Genomic DNA, 19,593 nt, shown 5'->3' with positions numbered 1-19,593 from the left:
CCAGCTTTCTGTCTCCCCGCACGTACAGTTTGGGTCCTCAGTGAGTCCGAATCCGTGCAGCTTCTCATTGTAGGGTCCGTGTCCTGTTATTAGAGATGTCAAATGGTACCCTGGGAAGTACCAGGTCGGCTGTTTTGGGTAGATTTTCTGGAGGTCAGGTAGATATCTTCTGGTTATCTTACCCTTGGTGGTCTCCATCCATCTTCTCTGCCATAATTTTAGCAGGTGGTTCTGTAATCTAGTTTTTTCCGTTTTTAGGTTGTTCGCTGGGTCAGTTGTGTAGTCCAGATGTGTGGCCGCCACTCCCCTGGATAGCAAGTATAACAGACCAGTGCGGACGACCTCCAGGTCCAAAGGAAGCGCTCCAGCGAGTACCTGTAGTGCTGGAGTACTCACTGTACTACACGCACGCGTCGTAGTTAAGAGTATGGTCCTTTGGATCATGTCCAGAATTCTTCTATTCACTGCCAGTGCAGTTTTTGGGAACCAAATTGCTGAGGCGTAAGTAATTGCTGGGAGAAACGTTGTCCTGTAATATAGTGTCAGGGCTCTTTTTTTGAGTCCCCAATCTTTCCTAGTAACTGTGGCTACCAGTGCAGAATAGCTCCTGATTTTTTTCCTTATGTACTTTAGGTGCAGCTGGAACGAGAGGTTGTTGTCCAGTACCACGCCTAGGTACTTAAGTTGGTTTACAAACTTAATGGTGACATTGTCAATTTTTATTTGCGGTGGCCGTCGCAATTGCAGGGTTCCTTTAAGCAGGATTGAAAAGGTCTTTGTGGGTGAAATTGTTAGCTGGTGTTTTGCGGCCCATTGCTGGAGTTGCTGCAGTGCTTGGTTTGCGTGGGTTTCCAACTGGGCCCGGGAATCCGCTCTCACGGTCAATATCAGGTCATCAGCGAATGCTTGTGTCCTGACGGGTCCCAGATCCATCACTAAGAACTCATCTAACACCATATTCCACAGGAGTGGTCCCAGCACTGACCCCTGCGGACAGCCTCTGTGTACTTCTCTTGTGACCTTATGGTATTCTACATTGATCTCCACTCTTCTATGTGATAAATAGTTTTCCATGACCTTGAATAGGTTTGTTGGCACCCGTGCCTCCCTCAACCTCGCCAGGACGCTTGGCCACCAAAGTGAGTCAAACGCCCCAGCAAAGTCAACCGAGATGAGAAGCAGGTACTTGTTTCTACATTCTTGTACCGTCCTGAGTAGGTTTCCCCGTGCGTCCACTGTCGAGGTCCCTGGCTTGAAGCCATACTGATTCGCGGCATGGAGTCCAGCTTTTCCGTAGTGAGCAATTATTCTTCTGTGAAGTAGTTTTTCGAATACTTTACTTACCACTGAGAGCAGTGCGATGGGTCGATATGCATCTGGGCTTTCTGGGTTTTTTTGGAATTAGTTTTAAGTTGGCTGTTTTCCTTGCCTTTGGAAAGTGGCCGGCTTCCAGGCATCTGTTGTATAGGGTGAGCAATAGGTACGGTGCGTATTCAACAGTTTTCTTTAAGATTTCAGGCTCAATCATGTCGAGACCTGGGCATTTCTTGCTTCTTACTCGACTAGCTGCCACGCTGAGCTCGTCATTGGTAAAGGGGGGCTCCATTTCCTGATTGGTGTAACTGGCATTGCTCTCGCATATTTCGCTCTGTGCTGGTAGTATCGGCATCGCTGGTTTCTGGTAGATTGTGTCCAGTATATATAAAGGTAAAGTAAAGTGTAAAGTGTGTTCGTGTCAAACGGCACCAGGGGTTTCCCCCATCTCCGCGTGGTTTTCTTTGTGGGTGTAACAGATCACTGTTAAGGCCAGAGATTTAAAAGTGTATGGGATTTGGAAGTATTGTGTTGTGTATCGTTGTTCCTCTGGCCATTTAGCCGCTAGACCCCTGCTGGGGCCCAACGTTGCCCACACTCAGCCCCGTGGAGGCAGACCAGGTACACCCAGCATAATTATTTACTCTGGCAGGCCCTGCCACCTAATTTCCTGAGATTTCAGTGGCTAGGGCCTAAAAAAAAAAAAAAAAAAAAAGTAATAATAAATAAAATAAAATAAATAAAAATAATAATAATAACGCGATATTAAGGGGTGGTTCGCTAATGAGGTTAAGTTTCGGAATTGATGCACGATTTGGCTGTTATAATTTGGAAGTTTAAGTTTTTGTCGTGTGGGGCATACACTGTGATGTATAGAGAGAGAGAGAGAGTGGGGGGAAAGACTGAAAGACTGGAGGGGAAAGACAGAAGTATGAGGCCAATAGGGTAGACGACCCCAGATATCAGTGTGGCATGCCCATGCCGCACCAGGAGAAGTAAACGGGGGAGACGGGGGAGGGGACGGTCCCGGCCCCTCCCACCGCCAGGATATGGAGAGAAAGTGGGCCAGACTAGGTGTCCAACCCAGATCGCCAAAAGGCGAGGCAACAGCGTAGCTGCGGTCACAGTCATGGTTTTTGAATGTTTAGTTCAGTGTCACTTCAGGTAGGTCACAGTCTTGGTTCAGTCTCACTTGTCTCGTGTTCATCTTATGGGATCAGGAAGAGGAGTGATGACTCTGTAAGTAAGTAAGTGTAAGTGTATTTAGGGTCAAACGGCACAAGGGGTTCCCCCCATCTCCGCGTAGTTTACATTGTGGGTGAACCAGTTGACTGGAAAAGCCAGAGATTTAAAAGTGTATGGACTTTGTATATGTGTGATGCCTTGTACCGTTGTTCATCTGGTCATTTAGCCGCTGGGCCCCTACTGAGGCCCAACGTTGCCCCACTTACGCCCCGTGGAGGCAGACCAGGAACCCAGTAGTCTGTTTCACTCTGGCAGGTCCTGCCACTTAATTTCCTGAGATTTCGGCGGCTAGGACCTTAAAAAAAAAAAAAAAAAAAAAAAAACCAGAAACGCGTCGACGTAGGGGTAGAATCGCTTAGTTTTGCTAGGCCAAGTTATGGGCGTAAGGTAATTTAGATATGTTAAGTTTTTGGGTAGGGCTTTCGCTAGCTTATAGATAGAGGGGGGGGGGAGGCAGAAGGCTGGGGGGAGAAAGACAGAAATATGGGGCCAATAGAGTAGGTAGCCCCAGTTTTCAGTGGGACATGCCCATGTCCCACCAGAGTAGAAGATATAGGGTGGAGAGGAGAGGAGGACGAAAATGTCCCCCCTCCCCCCAGGGAAGTAGATTTAAAGGTGAAGGGGGCTAGAGTGCCCTCTTCAGATCGCCATATGGCTATTGGCAGCTATTGTTTCAAGTTTCTTTACTCATGGGGCAAGCTCCGTCCTTGTGCTTGTGTCCCTCATCTTTAGTTGCAGCCTTTACGTTGTGCTGGCTGGTGTCTCAATAGTGGTACTTGATGTCAGTCATTGTAGATGGTGATTAATGTCCTTCTCCTGATGAAGAGGTCTTGTGCGAACTGGGATAATGCTCTATATTCATCCTCAGTATCTATGAAATGGGATTCCAATCCTTTTGGTAGGTATCTTATTTTTGTTATAAGTACCCCTCTGAGGTCTTCATATTGTGGGCACTCGTACACTATGTGATTCCAGCTTTCTGTCTCCCCGCACGTACAGTTTGGGTCCTCAGTGAGTCCGAATCCGTGCAGCTTCTCATTGTAGGGTCCGTGTCCTGTTATTAGAGATGTCAAATGGTACCCTGGGAAGTACCAGGTCGGCTGTTTTGGGTAGATTTTCTGGAGGTCAGGTAGATATCTTCTGGTTATCTCACCCTTGGTGGTCTCCGTCCATCTTCTCTGCCATAATTTTAGCAGGTGGTTCTGTAATCTAGTTTTTTCCGTTTTTAGGTTGTTCGCTGGGTCAGTTGTGTAGTCCAGATGTGTGGCCGCCACTCCCCTGGATAGCAAGTATAGCAGACCTGTGCGAACGACCTCCAGGTCCAAAGGAAGCGCTCCAGCGAGTACCTGTAGTGCTGGAGTACTCACTGTACTACACGCACGCGTCGTAGTTAAGAGTATGGTCCTTTGGATCATGTCCAGAATTCTTCTATTCACTGCCAGTGCAGTTTTTGGGAACCAAATTGCTGAGGCGTAAGTAATTGCTGGGAGAAACGTTGTCCTGTAATATAGCGTCAGGGCTCTTTTTTTGAGTCCCCAATCTTTCCTAGTAACTCTGGCTACCAGTGCAGAATAGCTCCTGATTTTTTTTCTTATGTACTTTAGGTGCAGCTGGAACGAGAGGTTGTTGTCCAGTACCACGCCTAGGTAACCCGCCTTGGGCTTGGATCAGAATAAAATGCAAAAACTTTGGGAGGTGCATTATGGCCACAGAAGCCGATGCGCCAACAACTAACAAAAAAAAAAAAAAAAAAAGTGAGAGAGAGAGGGGGCACCAAGAAAGAGAAGAATGATGATATCCAGCTCAGGACCCTAGTAAAGAAAGAAAAGGAATTGGCCGCACAGATTCTGAAGGTGCAAGAGGCTGATCAGAAAAGAAAAACAATATCAATCGAGTGAGCAACTAGGAAATTCTGCAAAGCCCTTGGGACAATTGCTCGCACCCTACAAAGAATATGTACTGATATGAGAGAGAGAGAGAGAGAGAGAGAGAGAGAGAGAGAGAGAGAGAGAGAGAGAGGCCAACCGGGCTAACCAGGTGGGTAAAGTGCCTGCCTGGCAACCCAAAGGTCGCGGGTTCGAATCCTGCCTCGGGCTTGGATCAGAGTAAAATGAAAAAACTTTGGGTGGTGCATTATGGCCACAGAAGCCGATGCGCCAACAACTAACAAAAGAAAAATAAAAAAAAAGTGAGAGAGAGAGAGAGAGAGGGGCACCAAGAAAGAGAAGAATGATGATATCCAGCTCAAGACCCTGGGTATGCCAAGCCCATACTCACCAGAAGTGAGCCCCTGGGGTTAATGATACAAAAAGAATTATCATTATTGACAACTCATTTGGTAAAGAAAGAAAAGCAATTCGCCGCACAGATTCTAAAGGTGCAAGAGGCTGATCAGAAAATAAAAATAATATCAATCGAATGAGCAACTAGGAAATTCTGCAAAGCCCTTGGGACAATTGCTTGCACCCTACATAGAATATGTACTGAACGGTGTCGCTGCACTGATGACCATAATCACAAAATGAGATGTAGTCACTCAAACAACACCCCCAGAGTTTGTCCAACTGCCTACTCAAAATGGAAAGATAACAGATAAGAATCCCAATAGGATGGCTAAAGAAAATGAAAGCCCCCCCGAAACTCTCCTAAATAAATCAGATTATTATTGCCAGTTCCTGAAACCACTTGAGAGTTGAGAAGAAGAAAATAAAACCAAGCGACAAACGGCCACAGGAAGTAACCCGAACCAACCAAGTCGTGAACCACGCTAATAAGTTCACACAAAAGAAACGAAGATGTTCTATAACACAACATCAGGCATGACCCATGCTACTGAACTGATCATCGACCAGGAATGTGCATTGAGAAGCAAGAGCCCCACCCCATTCCCCCCACTAGAATGCAACCAAAGGATTCCAACAACACTAACAAACAAGCAATTATTAAATACTAATCATCACAGTAAACAGATGCTCACAGAGAAATATGACATCTCTGTCGCCCTTTCCAGGACCAAGATTTTTTGACCCCCGGTTTGGATCTTCACCATGCCCTGAATCCATAAACAGAATGTTACTTGTGGAACACAATATCCCCGTTGAAGTACAAATCTCTCTCTCTCTCAGGGTAACTCGGAATTTTTTTTTTTTTTTTTTTGCTGGTGCAGCATAAGCCTCAGGCTCCCTTGCACCATATGGCTGATAATAATAATAATAATCTCTGACTTAAATAAAGCTGCTGCATCATGAGTGAATGTGGAGTACTTTCACCATTAGCTGTTGTTGTTATTTGATTTTTAGGAGCATTAGCAACTAAGGCCATATTGCTCTGGGTATATGTGGTGGTCATTCCCTGACCTTCCCGCATCCTTCATATTTGGTGGCTTACGGGCTCGAACCCCGGTCTAATCAAGAAGTGTGTGCTACGCACTGCTGCTCCTGCCCACCTGGCTACGGAGGTGAGTGCACCATTAGCATGAGGCAGGATATGGCCACTGCCAGTAGACTCTCCAGTATATGGATAGGTTTGCCTCGAGTATAGGTCTAGCTGCAGTACAATGCAACGATTCCCTCATTAACGACTTCCCAACCTTTGTATCATCTGTAAACCTAGACAAGTACAGTATAAAAGTAGGTAAACAGGCTATGCCTCATTTCTAGTAAGGAGTTCACCCTCTGCCTATGAAAAAGTTCTGGATCCCGACTTCTGGACCCCAAGCATACTTATCAGACCTTTCTCTGAGGAAAAAGGGCCATCCCACCAAAAATCCCCAGTAACTCGTCCTCTGCAATAGCAATCACCTATTCCAAAAAAACCTCCATCCACACCCCACATTCAGAATCTTCTTGCAAAATGTGCTCAGTATTATCAACAAATTGGCCCCTCTACAGTCTCTCCTCCTGCTTGACGAATATGATTTCATCTGTATCCAGGAAACTTGGCATAACCACGGAAGACAACTTACCTACATGGCCACTCCTCACTGATACGGAACTATTTGCAATTGCAGAGACCCCAGACATGGAGGTGGCATCTCCATCATGTTCAAAGATCCACCACCACCACCTTGTACATGCACAACTCAGCAACTCTCCTGCATTTGAAGCCATTTCTGCAATTTTAGAATGTCCAAGAAGTGAGGATTCAGGTAGCTGAATCCACACCATAATCCCAACACAAGGGATGAGCTAACCACCTGGATTATAACCCACCTCAAGCCTCACACGCTCACCTTCATTTTGGAAGATTACAACATGCCCCCCCCCCCCAATATAAAGTTGCTATGAAGGACCTCGAATGCTCCTTCTAATCTCTTCGCCTTATACTAACCCATGCGCGACCAGACGACATCAAAACCTTGACCTCTTATTCCATAACGTTGACAATCTCACTCTCACAACTCCGATTTTTAGGTTCCCATCAGATTATCTGCCTTTGATTGCGAAAGCCTTTGCTGTCCCCGACAACTTGGCCAATATGTGACCATAAAGTATCCCAACCCAAAATCTCATTAAAATATATGCAACCTCAAATCATCTTCAAAGACTGATCTACAGATTGGAATAAAATTGCTGCTAGCCATCCTGATCAAATGCTTATCAATTTAGCTAACTTGTTAAAGGATATTAGCATACAATGCAAGAAAGCAAGCTTATGCAGCATCAGCCAAAAAAAAAAAAAAAAAAAAAAATTGCGATTTCTAAAAAAAAAAAAAAAAAAAAAAAAAAATTTTTTTATAGTAAAAAAAAAAAATTTTTTTTATAGTAAAAAAAAAAAAATTTTTTTTGTGTTTAGAAATCGCAAAAATAATGGTTAAATCACAAAGGAGTTGTGCTTTCAGTTAAACAAAACCTTGAAATTATTCAAGTTTGAAAATGGTACATCCATTAAATCTTTAAAGAACCATTATAATGTTGGTGACCAAACCATACACAACACGTACAAAATGTAGGAAAGCTATTAGATTTAAAATCAACATCGAAAAAAATAAAGGGAAGCATCGGATTGGACATGCGTGTGGTGCGTGGTAAGTTTCTTTGTTTTTTATCTATTGCCATAACTAAGTTTTTACTTAGGTTGCTGAACATTTTTCGATACAGTAAGTCCCCGACTTGTGCAACTACGGATTTACGTAAATTTTTTTTCACTCTAATTTTTTTTTTTTTTTTTTTTTTTAGGATTATAAAATTTAAAACAATAAAAAATAAAAAAATAAAATAAAATAAGCAATCAATGACGACAATCAAGGCACGCATAAATTGTACAAGTGAGATACAGAGTAACAAGCAAAAAAATAAGAAAGAAGAGAAGATTCTTACAATTTATTTATGTTTTTTTTTTTTTTTTTTAAATATGACTGAAGGTTTCAGTGAAGGGGGACACACATTTCACCATAATAATGTAAAAACCCACAGAATTCCAGCTATTGGTATTATAGAAAATGCAATAACATTGAGTTTACTACCCATTTATAATTAGATGTACGAACAGAAAAGCCCAATAACATGGAAAGTGCAAATTGTTTTTAGTTTTTTATGGTAGTGATCTCCAGAAATGTGCTTTAGTAAAATGTGAGCTCGTGTGGGATGATAATGGTGAGTTTTCACCTTAACCCTGTGAAATTCTTTACAGAAAATTTTATTTTGACCATTATCATGGTGCCAACTAAGAGAATAAGTGACAGTGGTACTAGTAAATCTACCAAGAAAAGGAAAGTGATCGATTTGGACCAGAAAATTAAACTTATAAGGATGTATTAAAATGGTCAAACATTAACAAGTATCACGCTGAATTCAGATTTGTCAATAATAATATAGTAGCAATATGTTATTATTCATTCCCGAGTTACACAAAACTCAATGAAGTAAGAAGTCCTGGAATGTATTTCTTACGTATGTCAGGGACTTCTGTATTTTTGGATTAACTGGGAAATCGATTATCTGGGATCTGTTTTTTACCATCTATCCCGGAAAATTGAGAGTCTACTGTATTTGTGTTTTTATTCCTTTAGCGTCTATATTTGTTCTTGTCATTTTTACTTTTTGCTTTATGTATATAATATATTTTTTTTATTTTAACAAGTTTGAGTATATAAAGTTTTATTTCATTGTTTTGTTGATTGTGGCAATTTTATCTTACTATGTAATTAAAATGTGTGGTCATTATGTTTGGCAGCAAAATTTCACTTTATATGTATATTATTGTTTAGAGAAATATATATGTATTTTTTTGGCTCTTAAAAGAGCGAGTTTTTGCATTCCACAGCTCTACTAAGGTTATCATCCGAGTAATTAGTAGTGTTCAGTGTATCTGCTGTGAACATCAGAAACAAGAGATAATTCAACCTTCATTTATTTACGTTTCATCATTATAATAATTTGACCTACCTTCAGAATGATAACGCCAAATATATCTTAAATAGTGTCAACGCTACTGTAGAATATTGTCTCGATCGATCAACATTGAGAGCCATTTTGTTTAAAATTTTTGAATCCCAGGTCTTTTATTATATATATCCTACTGTATGTTCATAAATATTTGGCATATCGTCAACCTCATTTAATACTGTCATTGGCTTTTTTTTGTTGTGGGAATTTCATTCCAGAAGAAAAATTCATGCACTTTTTTCCGAATAGCTGTCAGCGTAAAATCATTGTACCTTTTCTTTTTTGTCTGGGTTCAGCCCTTTGGTGGTCACTTCTTTCCAGATGTTGAGAATGATCCATTCTGCTGAAGTTCATTGTACAAACTGAAACACCATTTAAATCTGCAGTAAATTAGTTTATTATGTGATTTATCTGGATATTTTTCTTTTAAGTTGTAAATTACATTCCAGGTGATAACCTTAGTAGATCTTCTTAAAGCTGGTGAGCCGCATGCGTTCGAAAACTAGTTGACTGACTAGAACATATATATTACTATAACTACCGATGTAGCTCCTAGCTGATTGGGTAATAACTAACTAGCTATAAATATAGATAAGATGCTTACAAATGCATTCATGCCTAAATCTTATAGCACATAATTAATTTTTGATTAAACTTGTATATTAAAAATGGAATTTGGAATTAATATGTTACAGACTTTAACTGGAGCTGTATTATTTGTGGATGTACATTTTCTTCCATAGACTCTCCAATATAAGGTTAGGTTATCCAGAAGTATAGAGAAATTATGCACTGTGGGCTGAGAAGTGGCAATTTAGGTTTAACTGTAGTAAATGCATGGTACTGCATATGGCAGCAGTAATCCTGGAATAATATACCTATCATCAGCTTCACACAGAAGCTGGTGAAGAACAAAAGTGACCTAGGGGTAATTATGCAGCACAACATGACGTTCTCTGAGCAGTGCTGACAAGCTGCTGTAACAGCTCACGGGGGCTCTGTCAGTACTATTTAGGGATAAGGAGATGATTATGCCATTGCATAAGACAATGGTTAGACCACACCTTGAGTACTACATACAGGTCTGGAAGTCTCATTCTGAGAATGATGTGGCTCTCTTCGAAGATTAAAAATGGCAACCAGATTATTCAAAAACACAAAGGGGTACTCTTACCACAAAAGACTGTGTCTGCAAATTTATCCCTTTGGAATGTATGCTCTTGCAAGGAGACATGATGGAAGTGTTTGGGCTTTAAATGAATTGGGTAAACATAATGATCATAGTATTCCAACTCTTTCTCAGACAAAGCACATAAGGAAACATAAAATTTAAAGTGGAAATGGATGGCTGTAGTATAGATCTGGTTTTTGCCAGAAATTAATTGATTGTTTGAGCAAACTGCCATCTGTTGTGATAATTGGTAGTTTTAATAAATTTAAAGGTTTAGACATATTATTAGAGGGTAAGGACAGATTATGTGTGCAGTGTTTTTTTTTTGCTATTGCTATATAAGCTTACTTCCTTGTGTCATTTGCTGCTAATAATAATAATAGAAGGGGAAACAGCAATCTCTTGTAGAAAACATTTAAAGCTTACAGGTTCCTGGCAAACAACTACAAATCAAGTTATCAAGATTTAAATATTTGTATGCCCTTGTTCAAAATATTAATAAGCTTTTCCAGTATGATTGATTTTGGGCTCTCTATTATAAAATATAATAAGGATGCATATCATTGTTCATACACATATAAGCAGTTTGACTCTAAATGTATTAATGTATGTTTATTACTTATGAATTAAGTGACACACACACACACACACACACACACACACACACACACACACACACACACACACACACACACACACACACACACACCACTTATGTATTAAGCTTACCATCTTCTTTTATTTTAGTGAATGCCTAAACTTGGTAGCTAAGATCAAAAATCAGTTAGTAGCATGCTGGAACCTCCTCAGTGTCATGGGGAATAAGTGCATATCATGATATTGTAGTGCTATAAACAGTCCATGAACTTTTTAGTATCCTTCATAGCATTTGACTGTTTAATTTTGATTATGTTTCTTCAGGTATGTGGCCTTCAGTCTGACAGAAGGAGAGAACTACACCAAGCACATCATTCTGTGGCATTTAAAGGTTCATCTCAAGAAAAACCAATTCCAACTGTACCAAATCGACTAGGACCAAGTGCCTATGCTCCTTTCACTGGTCTCTCCTCCACTGATAAACGCAGTAGTCCTCCTGTTGCCTTGCACACTACAGTTTCTACTACCCATTCTTCTCCCGGCCGTTCAGGAATTAGCTCTCATGAACATAATGGATCTAGTCATAACAACATTCAAAATCATCTTCATCGTAGCTTCCATGATCATAGCCGTACCACTAACAATCAAAGGTTAACTCACATGGGAGGAATGGTAGCAGCACGTAGTGAACTGTCACTTACAGAAATAGCTCCATTCCACATACGTTCCCATTCACATCATCTTGCCTTATCAGCATCACCTCGCTCTACAAAAACTTCAGCAGATAATATTTTATCTCAGGTGAGAGCATCACAAAACAGAGGAGACTCCTGGTCTCCTTCATCACCATCCAAGCATGGAGAATGGAACAAAACCTCATCAAAATGTTCACCATCTTCAGCACGGAATTCTGACTGCCATTCTGATAGTTCTAGTGACTGGCATCAAGGTGCTAGTAGTGCAGGTATGTATATAATGTCATCAAACAATTTCTGTTATGTTCATCACATAAAATTTTAAATCTCTAGGTATTTTATAACAAATTGATATATTTCACTTCTGAAGTGATAAATTTCTCTCTCAAATTATTCAGTCATGAACTGTGTTTAACCCTCTCATGATACCTACTTGTGTTTTTGTTTTTTTTTTTTTTTCTCTTTTTCTCTCTCTCTCCATGTGGGGCTCTGTGGAGTTTGCACTTATTTATTTATACTGCCCTACCTTTAATATCTGGACACCCCTCTGCTGATATTTAATGTCCTTCCTAAGCACCACATGTCAATCACAACTATAAATATGCTTGTAGGCCTTCAAGGAGAAAATAGTATAATTGTGAATGTAAGATGCTGCAATTGATGGAGTTAACAGACTTTCAGCACAGAATGATAATATAGTGGCACATAAGCAGTCGGTTATATTTCTTTAACAGTGCTGAAGATCCCTAGGTTGACAAATAGTGTTATTATCTGAAAATGGAAACAGGCCGACATTATAAACATCATGAAATTACCCAGAAAACCTCCAAAGCTGACAGAACGTATATATTCCTGTAAAGAATTGTCTACTTGGAATACAGGTCCGTGTTGTTACAGCAGGCTCTTGATCAGTTGAGTGAGACGTGTTGGCACCAGTACAGGGTGCTGCATAATGTTGGTCACCACATAATATGTGTGGTGTGGTGTGGCCATCCACAAACCACTAATCACCCCAACTAATGCTAGATGTCATTTAGCTTGGTATAACGCCTACCATTCTTGGCTGTAGACCGGTGGAACACTGTGCTTTGGAGTGACAACTCATGGTACATGGTCTACCACTCTGAAAGACATGCCTGGGTGTTGGCAGATGCCTGAAAAAAGCCTCCTGCTGGACTGGGGCTCATTTTCATGCTTTTGGCCTGGTGCTGTTGGTTTTTTTTTGACAAAACCATGTTGACATTACTTGAGGACATGAACATCGTAAAGTTGGGTGGGCTATCTAGCCGACAACCCTGACCTCAATTCTATAGAGAATTTCTAGGATGAACCAGATCATCAGGTGCCAGGGAAGAAAGGCCACCCAAAATAGAGCCAAGCTGATTGCCACTTTGAAGGTGGAATGAAGGAAAATATCAGAGGACATTACAAAAAACTGGTGAAAAGTGTTCCAAGGAAACTAGAGGCCATCATAAAGGCTAAAGGAGTCAGCACATGTTATTAGATTTCCTTTAAATAGTAGATAAGATTACTTTCCTGTAAATATGTTGATATATCAGGTGACTAGTAGTAGTAGTAGTAGTGGCATGTGATGCAAGAAAGCAAGTGTAGGAGCTTATGCAGCATCAGCCAAAAAAAAAAAAAAAAAAAAATCACACCATTCCCTCCAAATGCCTGTCCAGTTCCTCCTTAAATTTATTTAACCTATCAACTTCCACAACGACAGATGGAAGTTTGTTCCAGCAATTAACCACCCGCTGGCTAAAGGTAAATTTCCGCACATCTATTCTACATCTGTCTTTTCTTAATTTGAACTTATGTCCCCGTAGGTTGGTAATCTGAACAAGTGGAAGGATCCCATCAGAATTCAGCGTGCTCAACCCATTCAAGACCTTATAGACCTCAATCAGATCACCGCGCAGGTGCCTAGTCTCCAGCCACTGCAATTTGCAGAACTTAAGCCTCTCTTGGTAAGAGGATCCCTTCATTCCCCTCACCAATCGTGTTGCTCTTCTCTGTACATGCTCAAGCAAATCTACATCCTTCCTAAAATGAGGCCTCCAGACCTGTACGCAGTACTCAAGGCGCGGCCTGACCATTGCCTTATACAGAGGGACAATCACCTCCTTTTCCCTGCTAGCAAAATTCCTATATATCATTGACAAAACCCCATGACCCGCCCTAGCAGCCTGTCTGCACTTCTCAGAAAACTTCATATCTGACTGCACAATTACTCCCAGGTCTTTTTCATTTTCTACCACCTTAAGTGTAGTACCACACAGTTGGTACGTTTCTCTGGGGTTACTTCTACCCATATGCAGTACTTTGCATTTGTCAAGGTTGAACTTCAGTTGCCACTTCTTAGCCCATCTGCCCAAATTATCTAGATCCTGTTGCAGTAGCACACTGCCATTACTGTCATTAACAACCCTGCCAACCTTTGTGTCATCTGCAAACTTCGACATTAAGCCTGATATACCTTCATCAATATCATTGATAAATACACAAAACAACAGTGGACCCAACACCGAAACCCTGTGGGACTCCACTAATAACATTAGTCCACGAAGAGCAGCACCCATTGATTACCACCCTCTGTCTTCTCCCACTTAACCATCCTTTTATCCATTGTAGCAACTTACCCTTAATACCATTCTGCTCCAATTTGTACAGTAGTCTTCCATGCGCAACAGTGTCAAAAGCTTTCCTGAAATCCAAGTATATGATATCAAAATTATTTTTTGCATCCAGTTCCTTTGTGACCACATCATAATAACCAATCAAATTTGTCAGACAAGACTTTCCCTTAACAAACCCATGCTGTGTTTGAATTATTGCTGCAGTCTTGTCTAGATGATCCTGCAATGCATCTTTAACCAGCGACTCCATTATTTTACCCGGAACAGAAGTTAAACTAACTGGTCTGTAATTACTCGTGTCACCCTTCGATCCCCCTTTGTGAATTGGGGACACATTTGCACATCTCCAGTCCGTGGGAACCTCCCCTGAGTCCAAGGATGCTCTCATAATTATGGCTAAGGGTTTGCTTAGTTGCTTTGCTGCCTCCTTTAAAATAACTGGATAGATCCCATCCACCCCAGGTGCCTTTCTTATGTTTAACTTCAACAATTTCTCCTCCACTTTGCTCTCAGTTATTACAAAATCATTAAGCACACTGCTACAATTTGATAACCTTCTTCCATTTTCAAACTGTAATAATTCCTCACGTGTGAATGTAGATGCAAAATACTCATTCAGTTTGTTTGCTATCTGAGCAGGATCATCAACAGTCGAACCATCGATGTCAAGTGGACCAATCATATTCATCCCCTTCCTTTTAGAGTTTATATAAGTAAAGAAATCCTTGCTGTTTTTCTTAACATCTTTTGCCAAAGATTTCTCGTAATCCGCCTTCGCCTGCCGAACCTCCTTTGTGACCTGATTACAGACTAGCTTATATCTGCCCCAGGCTTCTGCGTCACCTGATAATTTATATGCCTCCCATGCATTTTTCTTCTCTGTCACGAGTCTCATTAGTTCATTTGATAACCATTTAGGCCTAAACCTTGAACGATATTTCTTAATCGGTATATAAAGTCTAGTAGCTTCCACGATTAATTCTTTGAATGCTTCCCACTTAGAATTTACTGTTTGTAACATCGTCAGTTGATCCCACTGTACAGAATTTAAAAACTGTCTGAGACCACTGTACTCCCCTTTACGGAAGCAAAAACCCTTTCCTTTACCCCTGACGGTAGGTACCTCTTTGAGTAAATCCCACTTCAGCACACTGTGATCACTGCCACCTAGTGGTTCCTTTATCTGCAAATTCTTAATACACGAATGATCACTGCTGATAACCAGATCAAGAGTATTACTTTCTCTGGTTGCCTCTCGAACATGCTGCTATAGATATAAATGGTCAGCAGTGTCTATCTATATATACAAAGGGTACTAGGAAAGTTTTGCAATACAGCTTTGTTTATTTAATTTTTTCAAAGTAATTTCCTCTACATTCAATACATCTCTCCATCCTCCAAAACCAATCTTTAAACCAGTTCTGCCAAGTTTCACTAGGGAGTAAAGCACACTCGTTGTCCCAAGCCCGTAGAAGTTCCTCATCACTGGAAAACCGCCTCCCTTTTAGCTTCATTTTCACATGCGGGAACAGTGCAAAGTCGCAGGGAGCAAGGTCTGGACTGTAGGGAGGGTGCTCGAGAAGTTTCAGTCCTGTCGTGGTCAAATATTCGGTGCAGGCTTTGGCGCGGTGAGCTGGAGCATTATCGTGATGGAGGCACCAGGTGTCCATTCTTGACTTTGGCCGAAGGTTCTTCATAGATCCTATGACTTTAGGCAGGCATTGTTCAGTATACCACTTAGCTGTGACTGTCTTCTGCGTGTCCAAAACGACACGTTCCACAATTCCACTCGATTTGAAAAATACAGCTATCATTTTCTTCTTTACAGATCGGGATTTTCTGACAATTACGGGTGTGTCGTCATCATCAAAGACCCAAACTTTGTTTTGAGCCTTGGTCGGCAGATCGTAATAGTACAGCCAAGTCTTGTTACCTGTCACGATGTTCACATACCGAGATTGTCCCTTATCAAACTGTTTTAACATCTCCCGGCACCAAGTCACACGTCGTGTCATCTGCTCTTCAGTCAGTTGATGCGGCACCCAGAGAGAACAAAGTTTCTTCACGTTCAAATGATCTTGCAGAATCGAACGAATTGCTGGTGCATTTAGGCCCAAAGTATCCTCTATCTGTGGTAGGTCACTCGCCTGTTTTCGTCAAGCATTTTCCTCACAGCAGTAACGTTTTCCTCCGTAACTGACGTTCGTGGCCTTCCTGGCCTCCCAGAATCCTCCAGAGTGAAATTTCCCCTTTGGAATTCTCTATACCACCTGAATATCGTTGTACAATGTGGACAATCATCATCTAGTGCAAGAGTCATTTCTTCTAAGCACTGGTCTCTGGTTAAACCACGCACGAAATTATACCGCAAAACTGTCCTTATCTCATTTCGTGACCACGATGCCATCGCAAGCACTTTACACTCTCACTACTAATGAATAACTGAGCCCATCGACCTGGCGCGGCGGCTACTATTCACGTATGAACATGTCTCAACATGCAGCAACATGCAGCTTCCTGTGATTCATTGTTGCGTCATATTGCAAAACTTTCCTAGTATCCTTTGTATATACAAGGCATGCATAGTCTTTCTGTAATAAGAAAAATTATAACTTCAAAACTATGCTAGATAGAAACTTGCACCTTGTATCATAATGGAGGCCAATGCTTACAGAGTTTTTTTGCACTGTACAGTTGCACAATCTGTGGATGATCTAGCTAGCGCTGCAATCGCTACAGTGGATAGATACATCGCAATCGATACATCACTGCAATTGCCAGTATCAAAATAGCATTGATAAAGGAGAAAGCTCAGTGATTTGTGGCTTCACGAAACAAAATCACCAATTACCGTTCTAAAGTTTCGCTGAACTGTAACTGGTGATTTTGTTTCTGAGCTTTTTCCTTCATCATCACATTTTGATACTGGCAATTGCAGCAATGTATCCATTGTAGTGATTGCAGCACTACCTAGAGCCGACACAAGAAGTATAGGTGCTGGTCCCGACCCAAGGAAGTGTAGATCATCCACAGATTATGCAACTGTACAGTGCAAAAACTCTAAGCATTGGCCTTCATTTTGACACAAGGTGCAAGTTTCTATCTACCATAGTTTTTAAGTTATAATTTTTCTTAATCAGGGAAAAACTTTATGCTCACACTGTGTGTGTGTGTGTGTGTGTGTGTGTGTGTGTGTGTGTGTGTGTGTGTATATATATATATATATATTAAATGTAATTTTTTAAAAGGTTACAGTGGACGAAAAAAGGTTTTTAGTTGATGAAATAGTTTCAGTTAATGCACCTAAAAGTGCAAAGCAACATTAAAGGATTCAAGAGTATATATAAGTTTGTATTAATTTAGTGAATAACGTATGCATAAATGGATGTGAAAATTGATAAATGGATGCATAAATGGATGTGATGAGAGCTAGTAACTAGAAGGGTGAGAATAGTAGAAAAGGAAGTGTAGTAGATATGTGAAAGATGAAAGAATGTTAATATCCTAAAAGTTATGAGCTGAATTACAAAGGAATTACAAATTACAAGAATTACAAATTACAAAAGGTGTGTGAACTGTAAAGAAAAATACAAATAAAATAAAAATAAAAAGTGGTACAGCCATCAGATATAGGGGGAGAGGAAAATGTAGATAAAGGTCGAATATAGGTAAGGCAAATGTGTAGAATCTGATGTCAGCTGAAGCTAATATTGATACTTGATCAGGTATTTCATCTTACAGAGGATGAAAAAAGGTTTTTAGTTGATGAAATAGTTTCAGTTAATGCACCTAAAAGTGCAAAGCAACATTAAAGGATTCAAGAGTATATATAAGTTTGTATTAATTTAGTGAATAAAGTATGCATAAATGGATGTGAAAATTGATAAATGGATGCATAAATGGATGTGATGAGAGCTAGTAACTAGAAGGGTGAGAATAGTAGAAAAGGAAGTGTAGTAGATATGTGAAAGAATGTTAATATCCTAAAAGTTATGAGCTGAATTACAAACCCAATTACAAATTACAAGAATTACAAATTACAAAAGGTGTGTGAACTGTAAAGAAAAATACAAATAAAATAAAAATAAAAAGTGGTACAGCCATCAGATATAAGGGGAGAGGAAAATGTAGATAACGGTCGAATATAGGTAAGGCAAATGTGTAGAATCTGATGTCAGCTGAAGCTAATATTGATACTTGATCAGGTATTTCATCAGGGACTACACCTGACCATGTATCAGGAACTGCGTTTCTGTACTTGTCCATAGTAGTAGAAGAAAGGTGAAAGGCCAAAAAGCAACAAAAACGTAATTAGCACATTCAAGTACATAATGGACAAGGTATTCCAATGCCATATCATTTATTAAGGTAAAAATAAGGATCAAGTTAGAATTAAATATGGTTAGTATAAATATGTAGAGTTTTGTGTAGGATTTAAAAGTTGTAATTTTTTGGAGATTGGAATTCATTAATTTGGAACAAGCACATGGTATAGTGAGGTATTAAATCGAGGATAGGGAAGGGAAAAAGGAGTATTTAAATAAATAAAGACGAAAAATAGCACTAGTAGTAGGAACGTTCGTATCACCCTCATATACACTAATAGTTTTATGAACAGGAAGAACAGTAGAAATAGAAAGCAGAAAGATAAAAAGCAAAGAAAAAGTTATTAAATAACAATAAGCTTGTTGGGGTTGTGAAGCCCAACCTTATAGTAAGGGCTCTGGCTTTGTAAGCATTAGTATAAAAGGGAGCTAATACCAAATGCTTGTATTGTAAGGAAAAAGTAGGCATTAAAATATGTAAGTCGAAACATGCCGAGAAACGAAATCGAAAGTATAATAAGAAAGTGAACGATACCTGGAGTTTTCAAGTAGTTCGAAACATGCTGAGAAACAAACCAAAAACGAAACCGAAAGTATAATAAGAAAGTGAATGATACTTGGAGTTTTCAAGTAATGCGTACCAGAAATAAGTTGGCAGGAAAAATATACACAGCTGAAGGAAAGAGGTGGGAAATGATATTTAGTAGAGTAAATGAATGCATGTAAACCTTAGTAACATATCTACTTTTTTTTTGGAGCTTCTGTTCTCCGTCATTAAAATTTAAATCTTAAAATGCATGGTTTTACTCCTTTTGGTAATTATTTTACTTTGTACTTGATTCTTGCTCTGCTTCCTGCTTGGTTAGCATAAACTGTCCTAAATTGTAATGTAACCTTCTATGAAAATCTTGTATTTTCCCAGTGCTGCGACCTTACTTTTGTAAATAGCATGTTTCTGTGTCATTGCAATTGTTTGTCTTTACCTCACTATGTTTGGCTTGGAATTTAATTTTAAGACTATTTACTATTGCATCTTACTATTTGTTTGAGATGCACTTGTTTATATGTAAATATTTGTGTATATGCTTTGTTAAATTTTTCCTGAATATTCCAGGATTGATTTTGATTTGTATTGTTGACTCAGTCTTCTCAGGTCAATCTTCTCAGGTGATTTTATATGTTTTTCCTGGTCTTGAAACAGTTGAGACCATTTTATTTGTC

The 19,593-nt window shown here is 40.0% G+C and overlaps 1 protein-coding gene across 8 annotated transcripts in view; it reads left to right on the top strand.

Moving 5' to 3' along the window:
• Positions 1 to 19,593, top strand: part of LOC150084664 (signal-induced proliferation-associated 1-like protein 2) — a 585,655-nt gene that overhangs the window by 398,112 nt on the left and 167,950 nt on the right. For all 8 annotated transcript variants that reach the window (XM_090376537.1, XM_090376543.1, XM_090376536.1 and 5 more), the window contains one exon: positions 11,038 to 11,677. In XM_090376537.1, the coding sequence (XP_090232663.1) occupies positions 11,038 to 11,677 (640 nt within the window). The remainder of the gene's footprint in view (positions 1 to 11,037; positions 11,678 to 19,593) is intronic.

Source organism: Mastigoproctus giganteus, chromosome 6 (genome assembly GCF_048544385.1).
Source record: "Mastigoproctus giganteus isolate SK-2022 chromosome 6, ASM4854438v1, whole genome shotgun sequence".
Lineage (NCBI taxonomy): Eukaryota > Metazoa > Arthropoda > Arachnida > Uropygi > Thelyphonidae > Mastigoproctus > Mastigoproctus giganteus.
This window is presented reverse-complemented; position numbering and strand designations above follow the sequence as displayed.